General features: G+C 43.4%; 1 protein-coding gene across 3 annotated transcripts in view; it reads right to left on the minus strand.

The window, feature by feature from the left end:
* Window positions 1-9608: 9608 nt before the first annotated feature.
* Window positions 9609-23187, minus strand: part of LOC121531988 (39S ribosomal protein L11, mitochondrial-like) — a 53799-nt gene continuing 40220 nt past the window's right edge. For all 3 annotated transcript variants that reach the window (XM_041837622.2, XM_041837617.2, XM_041837630.2), the window contains exons 3-6: window positions 12622-12717; window positions 10654-10747; window positions 10055-10214; window positions 9609-9714 (exon numbers count right to left, since the gene is read on the minus strand). In XM_041837622.2, the coding sequence (XP_041693556.1) occupies window positions 9618-9714; window positions 10055-10214; window positions 10654-10747; window positions 12622-12717 (447 nt within the window). In that variant the 3' untranslated portion in view covers window positions 9609-9617. The remainder of the gene's footprint in view (window positions 9715-10054; window positions 10215-10653; window positions 10748-12621; window positions 12718-23187) is intronic.

Genomic DNA, 23187 nt, shown 5'->3' on the forward strand with positions numbered 1-23187 from the left:
TTGCTCTCGGTGTATCATACAATGCGTCCATATGGCAGAGGGAGACACATTCATAACTAGAGTGCATAGATGGAGCCCAATTTGTGCAAAAGCACGCCATGGAATCTGTTTTTCGTCAATATAGCCACGCAGCACACTGAAAACAAGTGCCGTTTCATGCTCAGGAATTGTGAGACAGAACAATATGTCCTCGTGAATAGCTTCCCCCGACAAGTATAGCGAACAAAGGTCAATGCATAGCGTCTCGGCCCTCACATCTAACGTCCATTTGGAGGGCATAAACTGGGGAGATGCTAGCAATAGCATAAATTCTTCGTTTAACAGTTATCTGTGAGTTTCTGTGCCTCTGCCACCCCACACATTGTTTTCACCATATCAATTGCCACTGGTAATCTCTGCATTATTATTTTTTTATTTTACCTTTATTTAACTAGGCAAGTCAGTTAAGAACAAATTCTTATTTACAATGACTGCCTACACCGGCCAAACCCGGACGACGCTGGGCCAATTGTGCGCCACCCTATGGGACTCCCAATCACGGCCGGTTGTGATACAGCCTGGAATCGAACCAGGGGGTCTGTAGTGACGCCTCAAGCACTGAGATGCAGTGCCTTAGACCACTGCGCCACTCAGGAGCCCAGTGTGTGGTTTCATGCGGGCCTAGCCATTCATGGTGGGAATCATTCAAGTGCAAGGTCAAGTGCTACCTATTCCCATGATCTAAGGGTGCTCGCTCTCTGGTTGAATTCTATCTTTTAGATTTGAATAATTTTAATTTAGTGTGATGGTTACAATGATTTTGAGATACAAATAATAACTTTTTTCTGGATTTGGGAACCGCTGCAGTAGACCTATTGGATGAAAGCTTTCAGCCTGGAAAAAGCTCAAACTCAACATCATTTGACTTTGAAACAAGCCAGGACAGCCAAAGGTATTTATAAAAGCACAATACCCTCTTGAGAAAACAAAATCACCAACACACTAAACTGTCTACAAAACAAGTGCTCCTCAAACTGTCACACCCGGATCTGTTTCACCTGTCTTAGTGATTGTCTCCACCCTCCTTCAGGTGTCGCCCATCTTCCCCATTATCCCCAGTGTCTTTATACCTGCGTTCTCTGTTTGTCTGTTGCCAGTTTGACCCTGACGCTCTGTACCTTTTGGACTCTGTTCTGGATTACTGACCTCTGCCTGCCCTTGACCTGTCGTTTGCCTGCCCCACTGTTTTTGTAATAAACTTTTGTTACTACGAAACTGTCTGCATCTGGGTCTTCTCCAGAGCCATGATACAAACTTTTCACACACTTGCAGTCAGTTTTTTTTTTTTTTTTGGGGGGCTGTTAGTATACTCGTCTAACCTATTCACTCTATTGTTGGCAGTACTTGTCTACTGAAAAGCACAACTGTATGTGCTCATACATAACAATACACGACTAGACTGTCTACAAGTCTGAGTGTAACAAAACACATACCAGTCTACTGTACCATTTTTGGTTAACAGATTAACATGATTTATTGTGTGGTTACACATCCTCATGATCAGTCTACATGTTTTACACATCCTCATGATCAGTCTACATGTTTTACACATCCTCATGATCAGTCTTCATGTTTTACACATCCTCATGATCAGTCTTCATGTTTTACACATCCTCATGATCAGTCTTCATGTTTTACACATCCTCGTGATCAGTCTTCATGTTTTACACATCCTCGTGATCAGTCTTCATGTTTTACACATCCTCGTGATCAGTCTTCATGTTTTACACATCCTCGTGCTCAGTCTTCAGGTTTTACACATCCTCGTGATCAGTCTTCAGGTTTTACACATCCTCGTGATCAGTCTTCATGTTTTACACATCCTCGTGATCAGTCTTCATGTTTTACACATCCTCGTGCTCAGTCTTCAGGTTTTACACATCCTCGTGATCAGTCTTCATGTTTTACACATCCTCGTGATCAGTCTTCATGTTTTACACATCCTCATGATCAGTCTTCATGTTTTACACATCCTCGTGATCAGTCTTCATGTTTTACACATCCTCGTGATCAGTCTTCATGTTTTACACATCCTCGTGATCAGTCTTCATGTTTTACACATCCTCGTGATCAGTCTTCATGTTTTACACATCCTCGTGCTCAGTCTTCAGGTTTTACACATCCTCGTGATCAGTCTTCATGTTTTACACATCCTCGTGATCAGTCTTCATGTTTTACACATCCTCGTGATCAGTCTTCATGTTTTACACATCCTCGTGCTCAGTATTCATGTTTTACACATCCTCATGATCAGTCATGTTTTACACATCCTCATGATCAGTCTTCATGTTTTACACATCCTCATGATCAGTCTTTGTCTTTCTAGGAGACTTGCAGTACAAACCAATCTTCTGCAAGAGGTCGAAGCAGTGGGTGGTGTCATTGCCCAACACATGAAGTTCACCAGCTGAAGAACATTCTGGAACCTTCCAGGAACATTCAACCAACGCAACATCCATATTCAGTTAGACTGATGTTGTAGTATAATATAGGATGCCGAGTATGCTCACAACTGCATTGTGGTCTAGATATTGTTAGCTGTTGTACATATGTATATAATGGTGTTTTATATAATGTTTTTTACTACTCTACTGACAAGTGACTAAATGATTCCAGCTGCATCAGAAGTGTTGACTTCAACTTCTTGATCAATTAATTGTGATATTCATGAAATGTATTTGGATAAACTAGCTTCAATCTTACTGCTAAAACAAATTATGCAGGGAGTTGGTGTATCATTTAAACTTTAATTTGTTGGCAAGTAAACATGTTTCAATAAAACAGTAGATGAGTCTGTCAATATAGCAAATAAGTAGACATGGCTTGTATTCAAGACAACGTTTATTTGCTCTGAAGACCGAGGTGAGTTTACACAGCAATATGCAGGAACGGTAATGGCACTGAGTATACTAAACATTAGGAACACCTTCCTAATATTGAGTTGCACCCCCCCTGTCCCCTGTCCCCCTCTTGTTGGAGTGAACATGATAGCCTGTGTTGACTCCAACACTTCTGTTGGAGGCTGAAAAACTCTGCAGCGTTGCAGTTCTTGACACAAACCGGTGCGCCTAGCACCTACTACCATACCCTGTTCAAAGGCACTTAAATCTTTTGTCTGGCCCATTCACCCTCTGAATGGCACACGTACACAATTCATGTCTCAAGGCTTAAACATCCTTATTTAACCTGTCTACCCCTTCATCTACACTGATTTAAGTGGATTTAACAAGTGACATCAATAAGGGATCATAGCTTTCACCTGGATTCACCTGGTCAGTCTATGTCATTCACCTGGCCAGTCTATGTTTACATTTACATTTTAGTCATTTAGCAGACGCTCTTATCCAGAGCGACTTACAGGAGCAATTAGGGTTAAGTGCCTTGCTCAAGGGCACATTTACGTCATTTAGCAGACGCTCTTATCCAGAGCGACTACAAATTGGTGCATTCACCCTATAGCCAGTGGGATAACCACTTTACAATTATACTTTTTATTTTTATTTTTATTTTTTTATTTTTTGGGGGGAGGGGTAGAAGGATTACTTTATCCTATCCCAGGTGTTCCTTAAAGAGGTGGGGTTTCAAATGTCTCCGGAAGGTGGTGAGTGACTCCGCTGTCCTGGCGTCGTGAGGGAGCTTGTTCCACCATTGGGGTGCCAGAGCAGCGAACAGTTTTGACTGGGCTGAGCGGGAACTATGCTTCCGCAGAGGAAGGGGAGCCAGCAGGCCAGAGGTGGATGAACGCAATGCCCTCATTTGGGTGTAGGGACTGATCAGAGCCTGAAGGTACGGAGGTGCCGTTCCCCTCACTGCTCCATAGGCAAGCACCATGGTCTTGTAACGGATGCGAGCTTCAACTGGAAGCCAGTGGAGTGTGCGGAGGAGGGGGTGACGTGAGAGAACTTGGGAAGGTTGAACACCAGACGGGCTGCGGCATTCTGGATGAGTTGTAGGGGTTTAATGGCACAGGCAGGGAGCCCAGCCAACAGCGAGTTGCAGTAATCCAGACGGGGAGATGACAAGTGCCTTGATTAGGACCTGTGCCGCTTCCTGTGTAAGGCAGGGTCGTACTCTCCGAATGTTGTAGAGCATGAACCTGCAGGATCGGGTCACCGCCTTGATGTTAGCGGAGAACGACAGGGTGTTGTCCAGGGTCACGCCAAGGCTCTTCGCACTCTGGGAGGAGGACACAACGGAGTTGTCAACCGTGATGGCGAGATCATGGAACGGGCAGTCCTTCCCCGGGAGGAAGAGCAGCTCCGTCTTGCCAGGGTTCAGCTTGAGGTGGTGATCCGTCACCCATACTGATATGTCGGCCAGACATGCAGAGATGCGATTCGCCACCTGGTTATCAGAAGGGGGAAAGGAGAAGATTAGTTGTGTATCGTCAGCGTAGCAATGATAGGAGAGGCCATGTGAGGATATGACAGAGCCAAGTGACTTGGTGTATAGGGGAGAAAAGGAGAGGGCCTAGAACTGAGCCCTGGGGACACCAGTGGTGAGAGCACGTGGTGCGGAGACAGCTTCTCGCCACGCCACTTGGTAGGAGCGACCGGTCAGGTAGGACGCAATCCAGGAGTGAGCCGCGCCGAAGATGCCCAGCTCGGAGAGGGTGGAGAGGAGGATCTGATGGTTCACTGTATCAAAGGCAGCAGACAGGTCTAGAAGGACAAGAGCAGAGGAGAGAGAGTTAGCTTTAGCAGTGCGGAGAGCCTCCGTGACACAGAGAAGAGCAGTCATGGAAAGAGCAGGTGTTCTTCATGTTTTGTATACTCAGTGTATAAACAGTAGAATCAAAATATACTACTAACACTTATAATAAATACTAGAGTTCTACAAAGGGAATACTTAGGAATGGTGTGTTTGGGTGGTGCAGTGAAGTGTTTCGAAGTCACTTTTATAAAAGGGGAGATTGTTATGGGACCTTTCACATCTCCTCTTGAGATTCATCAACTTCTTTGTATCCAAGCGGTATTGTCTGTGAGAGAAAGACGAAAATGCTATTCATGGGCAATCATTGTGTACAGACAGTACAGTATTCCTACTGTAGCAGCATGGTGTAGAATATGAGACATTCCACAGACACACATTAGCTAGCTAGCTACAACACAGGTATAGTTACTCCAAGACTAATGAGTCATAAAGCCACAGTCATTCCTTTACTCTCTGCCATCATCATCAAAACATTTCTCCAGTTTTGCTCCTAATGAGAGGCACTGAGGCTAGCTAGCTAACTAGCTATAACGTTAGATTACAGTCACAGGAGGCTGCTGAGGGGAGGACAGCTCATAATAATGGCTGGAATGGTGTGAACCACATTGAAAACATATTTGATGTGTTCGATACCATTCCATTGATTCCGTTCCAGCCATTACTATATGAATCTTCTCTTTGTGCCAGCCTGGGTTCAAATGCCTTCTGTTAATTTTTTTTCTGTATTTATTTATCTGTATATGTTATGTATGTATGTATGTACAGTTGAAGTCAGAAGTTTACATATACCTTAGCCAAATACATTTAAACTCAGTTTTTCACAATTCCTGACATTTAATCCTAGTAAAAATTCCCTGTCTTAGGTCAGTTAGGATCACCACTTTATTTTAAGAATGTGAAATGTCAGAATAATAGTAGAGAGAATGATTTAATTCAGCTTTTATTTCTTTCATCACATTCCCAGTGGGTCAGAAGTTTACATACACTCAATTAGTATTTGGTAGCATTGCCTTTAAATTGTTTAACTTGGGTCAAACGTTTCGGGTAGCCTTCCACAAGCTTCCCACAATAAGTTGGGTGAATTTTGGCCCATTCCTCCTGACAGAGCTGGTGTAACTGAGTCAGGTTTGTAGGCCTCCTTGCTCGCACACGCTTTTTCAGTTCTGCCCACAAATGTTCTATAGGATTGAGGTCAGGGCTTTGTGATGGTCACTCCAATACCTTGACTTTGTTGTCCTTAACCCATTTTGCCACAACTTTGGAAGTATGCTTGGGGTCATTGTCCATTTGGAAGACCCATTTGCGACCAAGCTTTAACTTCCTGACTGATGTCTTTCCTTACTCTTGATGCCATCTATTTTGTGAAGTGCACCAGTCCCTCCTGCAGCAAAGCACCCCCACAGCATGATGCTGACACCCCCGTGCTTCACGGTTGGGATGGTGTTCTTCGGCTTGCAAGCAACCACCTTTTTCCTCCAAACATAACGATGGTCATTATGGCCAAACAGTTCTATTTTTGTTTAATCAGACCAGAGGACATTTCTCCAAAAAGTACAATCTTTGTCCAACCTAAGTGTATGTAAACTTCCGACTTCAACTGTAGTTAGCTAGCTAGCTGCTTTGTAAAAAAAAAAAAATAGCCTAGTGTTCATGGCACATTGTATATCTAACTGCTACTAGGATAGTATTCTGTACAAGACACAAGACCAAATGCATAAATAAGACAAATATTAGTTAAAATATGGAACAGTACATGAAAATGTTCAATATATCTTTCATTCTGGATCAAGGTAGCTAGCAGCTAGCTAGCTGACAGCAACAGTGTCAGCTAGAGATGAAGTGCCGGAGCTTGCTGGGATTTTTAGTCTTGCATGAGGTCTACTTTGATGCTAATTAGCATATATGAATCAAATCAAATCAAATTGTATTTGCCACATGCGCCGAATACAACAGGTGTAGACATTACAGTGAAATTTGGTTGTCCCACTGGCTATCATAAGGTGAATGCACCAATTTGTAAGTCGCTCTGGATAAGAGCGTCTGCTAAATGACGAAAATGTAAATGTAAATGCTTACTTACAAGACCTTAACCAACAAGGCATTTTTTACTTATTTTATTTTTAAAGAATAAAAGCAAATAACTAAAGAGCAGCAGTAAAATAACAGTAGGGAGGCTATATACAGGGGGGTACCGGTGCAGAGTCAATGTGCGGGGGCACCGGCTAGTCGAGGTAATTGAGGTAATATGTACATGTGGGTAGAGAAAGTGACTATGCATAAATAATAAACAGGGTAGCAGCAGCGTAAAAGAGGGGAATGGGGTGGGGGGGCAGTGCAAATAGTCCGGGTAGCCATGATTAGCTGTTCAGGAGTCTTATGGCTTGGGGGTAGAAGCTGTTGAGAAGCCTTTTGGACCTAGACTTGGCGCTCTGGTACCGCTTTCCGTGTGGTAGCAGAGAGAACAGTCTATGACTAGGGTGGCTGGAGTCTTTGACAATTTTGAGGGCCTTCCTGTGACACCGCCTGGTATAGAGGTCCTGGATGGCAGGAAGCAGAGTAAATAGAGCCGAATATATTGATAAAAGTCACTTTGTCCGAGAGAGATTTACACCGTTATAATAATAATAATAATAATATGCCATTTAGCAGACGCTTTTATCCAAAGCGACTTACAGTCATGCGTGCATACATTTTTTTTGTGTATGGGTGGTCCCGGGGATCGAACCCACTACCTTGGCGTTACAAGCGCCGTGCTCTACCAGCTGAGCTACAGAGGACCACTCCACTTTATCAAAACATCACTCCAGGGAAAGCCTTCATGAAACACAGACCTTGTTTGAAGTGGTTCTAAATGATTGGAACCATTTCCGTGTTTGACCGCTAGGTTTTATGGGTATTAGGATGTGTTCACTGTGGGGCTCTTGCCGCGTTCAAAACAACTGGGAACTCTGAAAATACGAGGTCAAATCATGACGTCAGTGATCTTCAGGTCGGAAGGTCGGAGCTATAGAAAGAGGCCCAAGTTCCCAAGTTGGAATTCCGAGTTGGATGACCGCAAAAAAAAAAAATCCCAGTCGGAGCTCGTTTTTTTCAGAGTTCCCAGTTGTTTTCAACGTGGCATCTATAGTGTCTGTGACAGCATGAGCAGCCATTGAAGCTATCTCCATTTTCAAGTAGTCAATTTTCTTCTTCACGATTGGCTGATCCCTCCTGATGATCCGGTTGGAAATGACTCCAACAGGGTCACCAGGAGGGATCAGCCAATAAAGTTGGAAGTCCCACCCAGTTGACTACATTACAATGGTGGAAGCCCTCAATGGCCTTGCCCATGCTAAAACGGCCTTCTTGGCCACTAGAGGCCTCTATCATTCTCTATGGTCCTTCTCCACTTGCACATCATTAGGCAAATTACATTTACAGGGGTGGAATCCTAAAATAAATGTGTAAAGTAATAAAAACGAATTTTACTAGTTGTGCAATACATTTGATATTAAAAGGATAAGTAGTAAATGTTCATTTTTAAGAGTTTGCATTATTTTCTCCTTTGAGAAAAAACTACTGATTCAAAAGGGGTGTGGCGGGTATTAAAGACCCAATGCAGCCATTTTTATCTCAATATCAAATCATTTCTGGTTATCAAGTACCTAACTGTTATGTTTTACAATTAAAATGGTCAAAAAAAGACAAAAACTGCTTCTTAGCAAAGAGCAATTTCTCAAGCAAGAATTTTGCTAGGACTGTCTGGTAGTGGTCTGAGAGAGGGGATTAATTGGACGAGCCTAATGGGAGGGATATGTAACCTGAAAACTAGCTGTTATTGGCAGAGGTTTGAAACTTTTTGTTATTGGTCTATTAACTTATACCACCTGGTGATGTCGCCAGGCAGGCCAAAACTCCATCCCCAAAACTCAATATTTTCAAACAGCCATTACACTAAAATGCAATTTTCATTTTCACAGTATTATTCTAACCTCATAGTGTGGAAATATACAGAGTTTACAAAACATTATGAACACCTGCTCTTTCCATGACAAACTGACCAGGTGAAAGCTATGATCCCTTATGTCACTTGTTAAATCCACTTCAAATCAGTGTAGATGAAGGGGAGGAAACAGGTTAAAGAAGGACTTATAAGCCTTGAGACATGGATTTAAGTGCCTTTGAACTAGGTATGGTAGTAGGTGCCAGGCGCACCGGTTTGTGTCAAGAACTGCAACGCTGCTGGGTTTTTCACACTCAACAGTTTCCCGTGTGTATCAAGAATGGTCCACCACCCAAAGGACATCCAGCCAACTTGATACAAATGTGGGAAGCACTGGAGTCAACATGGGCCAGCGTCCCTGTAGAACGTTCGACACCTTGTAGAGTCCATGCCCCGACAAATTTAGGCTGTTCTGAGGGCAAAAGGGGGGGGGGTGTAACTCAATATTAATGTGTTCCTAATGTTTGGTATACTCAGTGTACATAAAGCACAGGAAAATCACTTCTCCTCGACCACTCACCATTTTTCATTTGATAGATGGCAAATGAAAGAAGATGCAGCAATTTGTATAATAAATTCCTTTAATACACCAATGGCTTGGTTTGATGCCAATACTGAGCGATGAGATACATTCCTTAAATCATCTTCTGCACATAAATGATATTAATCAACTAGAGAAAACATGAATCTCGTTGAGAGAAAATTAGCATAAAAACACACTCAACTACACTTAAAATCATACATGATTATACAAGTTTATTTTGCTAAGAAAGACACAGAGCAAAATGACAGTTATGACAGAATGTGTGTATGTGAGTGGTATGTGTACAGTACAGGGTCAGTATAAATGCATGTGTAGGATATGGGATGTCTGGGGGGGTTCTCATTTCTTCTTCACTGCTTCGGCTGCAGCTGCTGCCTCGGCTCTCAACCTCGCCTCCTTCTCCTCCAGGAAAGTGTTGTACTCCTCTGCCGATAAACTGAAGGTGGGATGAGAGGGAGGGAGGAAGGTAAGGCGAGACAGGGCGAGAGAGAGAGACAGGGCGAGAGAGAGAGAGAGCGAGAGAGAGGAGAAAATACAAAAATGTGAATAAAATGTCAAAACTATTATATCAGTGGTCCTAACTGAATAATTGGGCATCACAACAGTACCATTTGCCAATCATGAGAATGGCACTTAATTCCAGTCTATCAATCCATACCTGGGAGTACAACAGAGTATGATAATAGATAATGAGTTTACAATAGAGTATGAGTTTCTCAATGCCAAGTATTGTACTAATATTAATGACACTGGGCACTTTGAGACGAGGGTCTTACTCGTTGACGATCTCAATGCCCAACGAGCGAGCCGAGCCGATGATGCTCTTGACGACCGTCTCTAGGGAAGCGTTCTGCATCTTGAAGGCCTCGTCCTGGGCCTTGACCTGAGCCATCTCATACACAGCCCTTACAGACACCATCCCAGCTGTCTCATGGCCTAGAGATGGAGAAAGAGATAAAGTGGGTCCAAAGTGGGAATAAGATGAAGAAACCGAGGGGAGCAGAGGGTGGAAGAAAGAGAAAGGGTAAGGAGCAAAAAGGAGGGCAGAGTGCGGAGGAGAGTGGGGGAAAACGAGGAAATGATTGAAGGGAGGGAGGGAGGAGCCGGCGCAGAAGGAGGAAATCCATAATTCTCTTTCCTTAGCCCACCACCGTTCCCACTACCTTCCTCCTGCCTGTAATTGCCTGGCTCAAGCCCCGTCCCCTGTCGATCATAAATACATAATCAATCAGTCCAATCTCAGCCCCAACGCCCTGTGGGAGACGTTTGTCTGTCCGTCCGGTACGGGGCTGGCCTCAGACAGCCAGACAGACAGCTACAGAGATTGAGTGAGGGGGGGAAACCATCCAACATTGTCCAAACATCCAAACCTTACCTGTTTTACTGGCCCCTTTCTGGATGCCAGCCGCCTGCTTGAGGAAGTAAGACACTGTGGGTTGGCCGATCTTCAGGTCATACGTCCTGTCAGGCTGCAGTGAGAGGTTGGGGGGGGGGAGAAAGAGAGGTAGGAGGGGAGAGAGCGGTAGTGGAAGAGAGAGAGGTAGCGGGCGAGAGAGTTAATTTTAGATGTGTTTTAATCCATCAATCAAGGTGTGATCAAAGTGGAGTGGACGCTGTAGGAAGTGGAAAGTTGCTCTCTGTTCTGCATTAACTTGTCAATGGAATTATCGATCATCCATGACCTCACAGTGAAATGACACCATTTGTCATCATCTATGAAATAGCCATTCGCTGGGATGGCCTAATGCTCCTGGCATCGATCTGGTGGACAATAGCAATATCCGAGAATTACTCTTGATTTAGGGATGCTAACTTTGTAAAATAGGAAGATTTGCTACTTCTCCTATCTTTTTGTTCAACAGGATGAGTCAGAGACAGGGAGAGAGAAATGAAGGAACAATGAACACAAGACTGATCGAGGCTGCAAGGTTCCAGCAGCACTGTGGCATGCCAGGGATAGACACACTTCCACTACACTAGCTAAACCAAGTCTGTCTGTGAGATCGCATTAGAGGTTGAAGCTCATCACATACATGCATATACACTACATGACCAAAAGTATGTGGACACCTGCTCGTTGAACATCTCATTCCAAAATCATGGCCATTAATATGGAGTTGGTCCCCCCTTTGCTACTATAACAGCCTCCACTCTTCTGGGAAGGCTTTCCACTAGAGCAGTGGAAACGCGTTCTCTGGTGTGATGAATCAAGCTTCACCATCTGGCAGTCCGACTGACAAATCTGGGTTTGGTGGATGCCAGGAGAACGCTACCTGCCCTAACGCATAGTGCCAACTGTAAGGTTTGGTGGAGGAGGAATAATGTTCTGGGTCTATTTTTCATGGTTCGGTCTAGGCTCTTAGTTCCAGTGAAGGGAAGTCTTAATGCTACAGCATACAATTACATTCTAGACGATTCTGTTCTTCCAACTTTGTGGCAACAGTTTGGGGAAGGCCCTTTCCTGTTTCAGCATGACAATGCCCCGTGCACAAAGCGAGGTCCATACAGAAATGGTTTGTCGAGATCGGTGTGGAAGAACTTGACTGGCATGCACAGAGCCCTGACCCCAACCCCATCGAACACCTTTGTGATGAATTGGAACGCCGACTGCAAGCCAGGCCTAATTGCCCAACATCAGTGTCCGACCTCACTAATGCTCTTGTGGCTGAATGGAAGCAAGTCCCCGCAGCCACCACCTCTGATTCAGAGGGGTTGGGTTAAATGCGGAAGACACATTTCAGTTGAATGCTTTCAGTTGTACAACTGACTAGGTATCCCCCTTTCCCTATACACAAAAGGACATTTGTGTAGTGAGGAGATGCTTGTAGTGACCAGCAGATGGAGCCCATGAGTAAGAGCGAGGCTGCAGGTGGGTTGGACATTGTTCTGAGCCTTTCTGTCAAAGTCAATGCCTATGGGGTTTACAAGACTTAATTTGTTCCCTCATTAGATATTCCACATATGCACTGACATCAATGCATGCATAATGTATAATTGGCTAGAGGACTTTGAAATGGGGAGCAGAAAAATGCTGCTCTATGAGAGATATGAAAAATTAATACATACGAAAATAAATCATAAAAGCCTCTTTACGATGGTTCTATCCTCTTTACGATGATTCTATCCTCTTTACGATGATTCTATCCTTTTATATGCGCTAAATTCTGTGAGACTTTTATGTCCCCCTGGACACTGCTAGCTTACTTCAGTGTAACAATATGAATAATGGAGGTTCTTGGGTAATGGTATGCAGACAGTGAAATCAGGCAGGATCTCTGAAAGGGCAAGCTGCAGGGGGGCAGGTGTGTGTACACTAAGTGAGGTTTTAAAAAAATAAACGCACCTTAACATGGATCTTGATGGGCAGAGGGATTCCTTCCTTGAGCTCTTTGGTCTTCTCGTTGAAGTCCTTGCAGAATTGGCCGATGGGGATGCCCTTCTGATGGAGATAGAAGGAGAGAAGACAGAGAGACAGGTGAAATGTTTTAAAATGTATGAGGAGTCTGGACCTGCAAACATCTATCCGAGTGTCACTCATAGTGGGTGCAGCTCGCTGCTGGAATACCAATAACTGCCGGGGCCTGTCAATCAATCACAGGGCTTTTCAGAGTGGGCTGAGTGTATATGCACGCATGGCCGCCCTGGGGAGTGAGAGCATCAGCAGGTGTGTGTGGTTGTGTGTGTCATTGTTTCTGTAGTGTGTGTGTGTGTGTGGGTGGTTGATTATGTCTGTTTGTGTACACAGCTGTGTGTGTGTGTCTGTGTTAAAGTGCACGTGTGTGTGTGTGTGTGTGTGTGTGTGTGTGTGTGTGTGTGTCAGGGTATGACAGAATGCATGTGCGTGGCCACTGCCTGAGATGAATGAGCCTGGCGTTCCCAGTGCCTGCCATGCCAACCAGAGCGGAAGCTAAATGGATGGGTGACATTAAGTCAACACGCGCCACTGGCATTCCCCTCTCTTGTCTAGCCTACCTCCATACACACAGCACAATAAGCCATTTCTCAGAGTTGCATTGGGAGGCAATGACTAATCAGCAATCTAATTACCACTGTTGAAATTTAAACTGACCTTCACCAGCCATCCTTCCCCTAAGGCAACACGCACACTTTGATTGAAATGTTCATTTCAGAATATGCGAAGAGCGAGAAACAGATTTTTGACCACAGTCTAAATGGTGCTATGAGCTGCTGTGCTGCCATGATGGACCGTGTTGAACACTGCCTGCAGTTCCTAATAATGTCACTAATGAAAAGCCATTCATCCAAGCAGACATTATTCAATGACAGGAGGATGAGGAGAACCTTTATTTGGGACTAACGGAGCAGAAAAGCTCTTTTAACATCATCTTCACTCTATGTGAGAAAAAACAACTAATGAATGTGACTCGATCCAGCCATCTATCTATCTTACTGCCTCTCTACTTGCCTCCATCACAGGAGGCTGCTGGGAGGAGGACGGCTTATAATAATGGTTGGAACAGAGCGAATAGAATGGCATCAAACACATGGAAACCATGTGTTGGATGTATTTGATACCATTCCACAGATTCCGCTCCAGCCATTACCACGAGCCCGTCCTCCCCAATTAAGGTGCCACCAACCTCCTGTGCTCTCCATGTATCTTTTCTCAGCTTTAAAAAAAACTCAACCTGACTGAAGTTACAAATCACCGCTGTCATCACGACTCATATTGTTGAGTCGTGCAGATGAGGCCCATTTGAATTAGAAAACCTCACTAATGAAATGAAAAACCATAAAGTCCCTGGAGCCTATCGCCCCCTCTCCCCCTGCTGCTTATTAACAGTAATCCTATGTCAACCTCACTGCCGTCTACTGCCTTCCCTACCCTCCTCCCATAAAACAACAGAGCTCAACAAACAAATGGGGAGGAGGGGAGGACAGAGAGAAAATGTCTAATTAAATATGGATTAATATAAAGGCTGGGATGTTGGGAAGCGAGTCAACGCAAACTTCTGTTCTCCCCCATCAGATAATGATCTGTCAGACTCTACGGCCAATGAACAATGACATGAAAAGCCACACAGACTAGCAGAGACTAGAGGAGATGGGTCTAATGCCGATATAAAGTGCTTAAGCACAGACAAAGGGACATGTATGCAGAGTCAGACAGACAAACGGACTGACAATTATGCTATAGATAGACAGAGAGGATGACATGAAAGGGCCACAGACCAGTGGAGATGCTGTCCCATGGTGTTAGAAACAGATTAAAAGAACATAGAGATAGAGATGCAGAGAGAGAGAGAGAGAGAGAGAGAGAGAGAGAGATGCACTTCTCCAATCTTTTTGGCCATATAACAAAGAACAAACAGCAAAAAATATATACATGATCAAATGCAAATCTTAGAATCAACTATTAAAGACTACCACAACCCACTGGATTCTCCAATTACATTGAATGAACTACAGGACAAAATATAAACCCTCTAACCCAAAAAGGCCTGTGGTGTTGATGGTATCCTCAATGAAATGATAAAATATACAGACCACAAATTCCAATTGGCTATACTTAAACTCTTTAACATCATGCTTAGCTCTGGCATCTTCCCCAATATTTGGAACCAAAGACTGATCACCCCAATCCACAAAAGTGGAGACAAATTTGACCCCAATAACTACCACGGGATATGCATTAACAGCAACCTTGGGAAAATCCTCTGCATTATCATTAACAGCAGACTAGTTCATTTCCTCAGTGAAAACAATGTACTGAGCAAATGTCAAATTGGCTTTTTACTAAATTACCTTACGACAGACCACGTATTCACCCTGCACACCCTAATTGACAAACAAACAAAAACAAAGGCAAAGTCTTCTCATGCTTTGTTGATTTAAAAAAAGCTTTAGACTCAATTTGGCATGAGGGTCTGCTATACAAATTGATGGAAAGTGGGTTTGGGGGAAAAACATACGACATTATAAAATCCATGTACACAAACAACAAGTGTGCGGTTAAAATTGGCAAAAAACACACACTTTTCTTTCCACAGGGCCGTGGGGTGAGACAGGGATGCAGTTTAAGCCCCACCCTCTTCAACATATATATCAACGAATTGGCTAGGCCACTAGAACAGTCTACAGCACCCGGTCTCACCCTACTAGAATCTGAAGTCAAATGTCTACTGTTTGCTGATGATCTGGTGCTTCTGTCACCAACCAAGGAGGGCCTACAGCAGCACCTAGATCTTCTGCACAGATTCTGCAGACCTGGGCCCTGACAGTAAATCTCAGTAAGACAAAAATAATAGTGTTCCAAAAAAGGTCCAGTTGCCAGGACCACAAATACAAATTCCATCTAGACACTGTTGCCCTAGAGTACACAAAAAACGATACATACCTCGGCCTAAACATCAGCGCCATACGTAACTTCCACAAAGCTGTGAACGATCTGAGAGACAAGGCAAGAAGGGCCTTCTATGCCATCAAAAGGAACATAAAATCGACATACCAATTAGGATCTGGCAAAAAATACTTGAATCAGTTATAGAACCCATTGCCCTTTATGGTTGTGAGGTCTGGGGTCCGCTCACCAACCAAGAATTCACAAAATGGGACAAACACCAAATTCAACAAAAATATCCTCCGTGTACAACGAACAACACCAAATAATGCATGCAGAGCATAATTAGGCCGATACCCTCTAATTATCAAAATCCAGAAAAGATCTGTTAAATTCTATAACCACTTAAAAGGAAGCGATTCCCAAACCTTCCATAACAAAGCAATCACCTACAGAGAGATGAACTTGGAGAAGAGTCCCCTAAGTAAGCTGGTCCTGGGGCTCTGTTCACAAACACAAACAGACCCCACAGAGCCCCAGGACAACAACAACAACAACAACAACACAATTAGACCCAACCAAATCATGAGAAAACAAAAAGAGAATGAATTGACACATTGGAAAGAATGAACAAAAAAACTGAGCAAACTAGAATGCTATTTGGCCCCAAACAGAGAGTACACAGTGGCAGAATACCTGACCACTGTGACTGACCCAAACTTAAAGAAAGCTTTGACTATGTACAGATTCAGTGAGCATAGCCTTGCCATTGAGCAAGGCCGCCGTAGGCAGACCTGGCTCTCAAGAGAAGACAGGCTATGTGCACACTGCCCACAAAATGAGGTGGAAACTGAGCTGCACTTCCTAACCTCCTGCCAAATGTATGACCATATTAGAGACAAATATTTCCCTCAGATTACACAGATCCACAAAGAATTTGAAAACAAACCCAATTTTGATAAACTCCCTTATCTACTGGGTGAAAAACCACAGTGTGCCATCACAGCAGCAGGATTTGTGACCTGTTGCCACAAGAAAAGGGCAATCAGTGAAGAACAAACACCATTGTAAATACAACCCATATTTATGTTTATTTATTTTCCCATTTGTACTTTAACTATTTGAACATTGTTACAACACTGTATATATAGACATAATATGATATTTGAAATGTCTTTATTATTTTGGAACTTCTGAGTGTAATGTTTACTGTTAATATTTATTGTTTATTTCACTTTTGTATACTATCTACTTCACTCGCTTTGGCAATGTTAACATACATTTCCCATGCCAATAAAGCCCTTAAATTGAAATTGAAATTGAGAGAGAGAGAGAGAGAGAGATGCAGAGACAGAGAGAGAGAGAGAGAGAGATAGTGATGTAGAGAGAGAGCGAGAGAGAGATGCTGAGCGAGAGAGAGAGACGCAGAGAGAGAAAGAGATGCAGAGAGAAACTAGCAGAGAAAGATGCAGAGCGAGAGAGAGCGAGAGAGAGATAGAGAGATGCAGAGTGAATAAGAGAGATGCAGAGCGAAAGAGAGATGCAGAGCGAGAGAGAGATGCAGAGCGAGAGAGAGATGCAGAGCGAGAGAGAGATGCAGAGCGAGAGAGAGATGCAGAGCGAGAGAGAGATGCAGAGCGAGAGAGAGATGCAGAGCGAGAGAGATGCAGAGCGAGAGAGAGATGCAGAGCGAGAGAGAGATGCAGAGCGAGAGAGTGAGAGATGCAGAGCGAAAGAGAGAGAGATGCAGAGCGAAAGAGAGAGATGCAGAGTGAAAGAGAGAGAGATGCAGAGCGAAAGAGAGAGATGCAGAGCGAAAGAGAGAGAGATGCAGAGCGAAAGAGAGAGATGCAGAGAGAGATGCAGAGCGAGAGAGAGAGAGATGCAGAGCGAGAGAGAGAGATGCAGAGAGAGATGCAGAGCGAGAGATGCAGAGCGAGAGAGAGAGATGCAGAACGAGAGAGATACAGAGCGAGAGACGCAGAGAGAGAGAGAGAGAGACGCGGAGAGAGAGAGAGAGAGAGAGAGAGAGAGAGCAAGAGAGACGCAGAGAGAGCGAGAGAGACGCAGAGAGAGAGAGAGAGACGCAGAGAGAGAGAGAGAGACGCAGAGAGAGAGAGAGAGAGACGCAGAGAGAGAGAGAGAGACGCAGAGAGAGAGAGAGACACAGCGAGAGAGAGAGAGAGACGCAGAGAGAGAGAGAGAGACGCAGCGAGAGAGAGACGCAGCGAGAGAGAGGCAGCGAGAGAGAGAGAGATGCAGAGAGCTCTCTCTCTCTCTCTCTCTGTGTACAGACTCAGTGAGCATAACCTTGCTATTGAGAAAGGCCGCCGTAGGCAGACCTGGCTCTCAAGAGAAGACAGGCTATGTGCACACTGCCCACAAAATTAGGTGGAAACTGAGCTGCACTTCCTAACCTCCTGCCAAATGTATGACCATATTAGAGACACATATTTCCCTCAGATTACAGAGCCACAAAGAATTCGAAAACAAACCCAATTTTGATAAACTCCCTTATCTACTGGGTGAAAAACCACAGTGTGCCATCACAGCAGCAGGATGTGACCTGTTGCCACAAGAAAAGGGCAACCAGTGAAGAACAAACACCATTGTAAATACAACGCATATTTATGTTTATTTATTTTCCCATTTGTACTTTAACTATTTGCACATCATTACAACACTGTATATAGACATAATATGACATTTGAAATGTCTTTATTCTTTTGGAACTTCTGAGTGTAATGTTTACTGTTAATATTTATTGTTTATTTCACTTTTGTTTACTATCTACTTCACTTGCTTTGGCAATGTTAACATATGTTTCTCATGCCAATAAAGCCCTTAAATTGAATTGAAAATTGAGAGAGATGCAGAAAGAGAGCTGCAGAGAAAGAGAGCTGCAGAGAGAGAGAGCTGCAGAGAGAGAGCGAGAGATGCAGAGAGAGAGATGCAGAGAGAGAGAGAGCTGCAGAGAGAGAGAGAGATGCAGAGAGAGCTGCAGAAAGAGAGAGCTGCAGAGAGAGAGAGAGCGATGCAGAGAGAGAGATGCAGAGAGAGAGCGAGAGATGCAGAGATGCAGAGAGAGAGAGATGCAGAGAGAGAGCTGCAGAGAGAGAGAGAGATGCAGAGAGAGAGAGAGATGCAGAGAGAGAGAGAGAGATGCAGAGAGAGAGCGAGAGATGCAGAGAAGTGAACAGACAATGACATGCCAGACACAAAGAAAAAAACACAAACTATGTCAGGCAAACAGACGAGCAACCATCGTTTTAATTATGACATTACATGAGGGTCCAGTCATTGGGGTGTTTGAAGATGACAGGGAGAGCTAGTCTCCTTGTCACCCCGGCCCTATTTAATAGCCTAATTGAAGTCATTATTTGGATTGAGCCGTGTTGGTAATTGTAATGAGACTCTTTAAACTGGCAGTGGAGGCTGGCATGCCATGAAAGCAAGGTTAACTTGGCTCCCTGACTTCCCATGACATTTATAGCAGAGAGTGAAAGCGAGCGAGAGACGCTGAGCATTTGCACCCTGGCCAAATAGCCAACAAGGGCCCTGCTCCACTCTCTCTCCATCTGAACATTCAATCATCCCACAGTCCGAGATGAGCGGCCGGCTCTTTCTCTCCTCCTGTAATTCCATGACTGATTAGATTCAAGAGCTCCAGAGTGCAAAATGGCTGCAGCCCATCACCCAAGGCGGGCCTACACATTCTTGAGTGGAGGGGATATTTAATTCCCTCATCTTCAAAGAGTTTCTCTGAGATCCTGTCTGTGCATCAGGATTAAGTGCTAATCTTTGGCGATATTTCAGCCGTCAAACTCCACAGCGACAGTAGTGAGTAATTGCTCCGATTTTTTCCCAGATCAGAGGGTTATTATAAATATTATAATTAATAGCGCAATTAGGCATATGCAATTAAAATATTGGAAGTGTCCGTCTGATTTGACCCTCACACCATATTCTCGCCACTCTTCTTGTCACTCCTCATGTTAATGTGATTGGCCTTTCAGCTTCACTAACTCTTTTTAACAAGATATAGCGAGCACTGACATGAGCGAGAGAGAGGGTAACTGTGAATGTGTATGGCCAGAGAATGAAAGAAGAGAGAGAAAGTGAAGAGGGAGAGATAGCCGGGAGGTAGATTTGAGTGTTCAGTGTGAACAGTGATCATCAGGATCAATATTTGAATAATGAAAAGGTTCATTTGACCAAGGTAAACAAAAGGAGAACACAGAAGTACAGCGGCACCACAGGAGATCTTTATGAATGTGTGTGTGTGTATGTGTATGTGTACACATACAAACATTGTGTTCCCATATTCTCTCTGCATCTGATATTCTTGTCAGACTCAAATGTATGTATGACATACATTTGAGTCTGACAAGAATATCAGATGCAGAGAGAATATGGGAACACAATGTTTTCTTTCAGAAACAAAACGTTAACATGAAAAGATACTGAGGAGTAAGGCTCTGCGGGGTGTGTGTGTTCCATCTCCCCTCTCTCTTTGTGTGGTCACAGGTGCCTTGGAATTATTTTTTAGGGGGTAGATCAGCTTTAAAATTGCAGATAGATTGTGGGTTCTATCAATGTAATTGTCTGCATCATTTCCAATCCCCCATATATATATATTTTTCAAATATATTTTCCTTTATTATTTTCCCCTAACCCTACCACCCCTCCCCTAATGGGAGTAAACTAAGGGACAACAATATTTAGGCTTCTACTTCCAGCTTATACACACTATATACATTTTACGGACACGATATATTTTACATTAGTTATCTTTTTTATTCGTTTTTAGTCCCACCCTTCAGCTACCCTCAACCCCTCCCATCTATCTCTGGATGTTTTGACTTCTAATTGCCATATATTGTTCAACTGTGCTGTAATGTTTCACAAAAGTTCTGAACCTTTCTATCATCAGTTTCTACAGATTGTAAATTAAAGATGAACAGTTTTACTAAAAATATTATTATATTATTGATCGATTGCCTATGGCTTTTCAAGTCACCCAGCAGTGCTATTTGCAGAGTTAGCTCCAGGTAAATGTTGCAATTCTTCAGCCATTCCTGAACCTGCGACCAAAAACAAGCTACATTTGGGCAGTACCAAAACAAGTGATCTAATGATTCGGTCTCTTCGCAGCAAAATCTGCAGCGCTGGGATGGTTGTATCCCCCATAACTTCAGACTTGTAATTTGTATTTTGTGTGTTTCTGAGTAACGATGTCAATAAAATTTGTGAAATTATCCCTGTCTTGACGTGAAAGTGAATACCTAATTCCTGTTGGTCTGACTGTCATGGTAGTAGTGTCTCAGTCAGGGTATGTTGTCAAATTGCTAGTTTCCATTTGGCTAGCAAATTCCCCCGTGAGAATCGAACCCACAACCCTGGCGTTGCAAACGCCATGCTCTACCAACTGAGCTACATCCCTGCCGGCCATTCCCTCCCCTACCCTCGACGACGCTGGGCCAATTGTCCCGGTCGCGGCCGGCTACGACAGAGCCTGGATTCGAACCGAGTGCCTTAGACCACTGCGCCACTCGGGAGTACAACTCTAGACCTGGCATTTTGTGTGGAAGCCCTACATAATAAAAAGTCACTAGTTTGGCCAATAACTGTTGGCGCAAGCCAGAGTAAGGCCTACAATCCTTTATTCTGGGAAGGGGTAATATGCAGTTACTACATTTTTACTTTACCATTTGTTTCTTGAATATACAAATGTAAACAAGGTTGGTTTCACAAGCTGAAATAAAATCTGTTTTCTTTGTGCACATTAGTTTACATCCCTCTTTGTGAGCATTTTGCCTTTAAGAGAATCCATCCAGCTGACAGATGTGGCATATCAAGAAGCTTATTAAACAGCATTATCATTACACCGGTGCTGGGGACAATTAAAGAACACTCAAATGTGCAGTTGTCATGCAACTTATCTCAAGTTGAGGTAGAGTGCAATTGGCATGCTGACTGCAGGAATGTCCGCCAGAGAATTGAATGTTAATTTCAGTACCATAAACTGCCTCCAACGTCGTTCTAGATAATTTGGCAGTACATCCAAATGGTCTCACCACCGCAGACCGCGTGTGGGCGAGCGGTTTGCTGATAACGTAGAGTGCCCCGCGGTGGGTGAATGGGCAGGCATAAGCTATGAACACAATTTTATTGCAGATCCCGTGACGAGTTCGACATATATAAAAATAACAGATTAATATCTGTATTCCCAGTCTGAATCAATTGCTCAGGGCCTGATGAATGTATTTCAATTGCCTGGCCTTACATGAAATCTTAAATTGGTGCGTTATATTTTCGTTCATTATAACTTAAATGCCCCATGAGCTTCAACTGTTGTACACCATCAATTTAAAATATGCTTGGTTTACTCGTTAGTAAATGTAAATTGCCTCAAAGGTTACAATTTTTTATCATTGTGGGTCCATCTTTGCATGGCTCAGTCTATGAATTTGAGCGGTTATATTTTTCCAGCCCATTCCCTCAATTTAAGGAAACGGTTGCGGGGAAATGCTTTGTTTCAACTGCAGATAGTTCCTATTTATCTAGTGTATTGCCTCATTAAACTGACCCCAATGGAGTAGTATAAAATCATTATCAAATGTATGGGAGGGCTGTGAACATGCATAGTATTTATTAACACTTGATGGCACAATTGGTCCAGCGTCGTCCAAGGTAGGGGAGGGTTTGGCCGGCAGGGATGTGGGTTCGTTTCCCACCGGGGACCAGTATGACAAAAAACAAAACATGTACGCATTCACTAACTGTAAGTCGCTCTGGATAAGAGCGTCTGCTAAATGACAAATGTAAATGTAAATGTATAAATAACATTATATTGGTTCCAAGAATTTGGTATAATAATTTAAATTGAAAAACTAAGTTTTTAATCCAGCGTCGTTTTGTGTATCATTTCATAAACCATGTGCCATGGAATCGGCACATCTAAAATCTCTTCCCAACTATTTAGCAACCTGTATGGTGCAGCTGCCAATTTTTTGGTCCTTAAATTAAACTGGTATACTTTTTTTATTTGGAGGCAAAAGATACGCACACCTATTTAGGCGAGGTGTTGGCTAGCGGAGTAGAACACTTGAAAAAGAAAACGAGAGCCGCACACTCTAGGAGCTCGGATGCAATAATTTAATAACCTAATAACCAACGTATTGACAAGCTTATACCCTGATGAAGACAGCTTGTCTGTCGAAATGTTGATTATTAGGTTATTCAATGATTGCATCTGAGCTCCTAGAGTGTGCGGCTCTCCTTTTCTTTTTCAAATACTTTTTTTTATTTATCATCATTTTCTTTAACCTCTACGGGATCGGTGTCCCGTATAGGGGATGGTTGAGCTAACGTATGCTAATGTGATTAGCATGACTGCTGTAAGTAACAGCAAACTTTCCATGACATAGACATGTCTTATATGGGCAGAAAGCTTAAATTCTTGTTAATCTAACTGCACTATCCAATTTACAGTAGCTATTACAGGGAACAATTACCATGCTATTGTTTGAGGAGAGTGCACAACAATAAAACATTTATCATCATGGCAACTGATGATACATTCCCCTCTGAAGGTAAATAATGTAC

Source organism: Coregonus clupeaformis, chromosome 2 (assembly GCF_020615455.1).
Source record: "Coregonus clupeaformis isolate EN_2021a chromosome 2, ASM2061545v1, whole genome shotgun sequence".
NCBI classification, from domain to species: domain Eukaryota; kingdom Metazoa; phylum Chordata; class Actinopteri; order Salmoniformes; family Salmonidae; genus Coregonus; species Coregonus clupeaformis.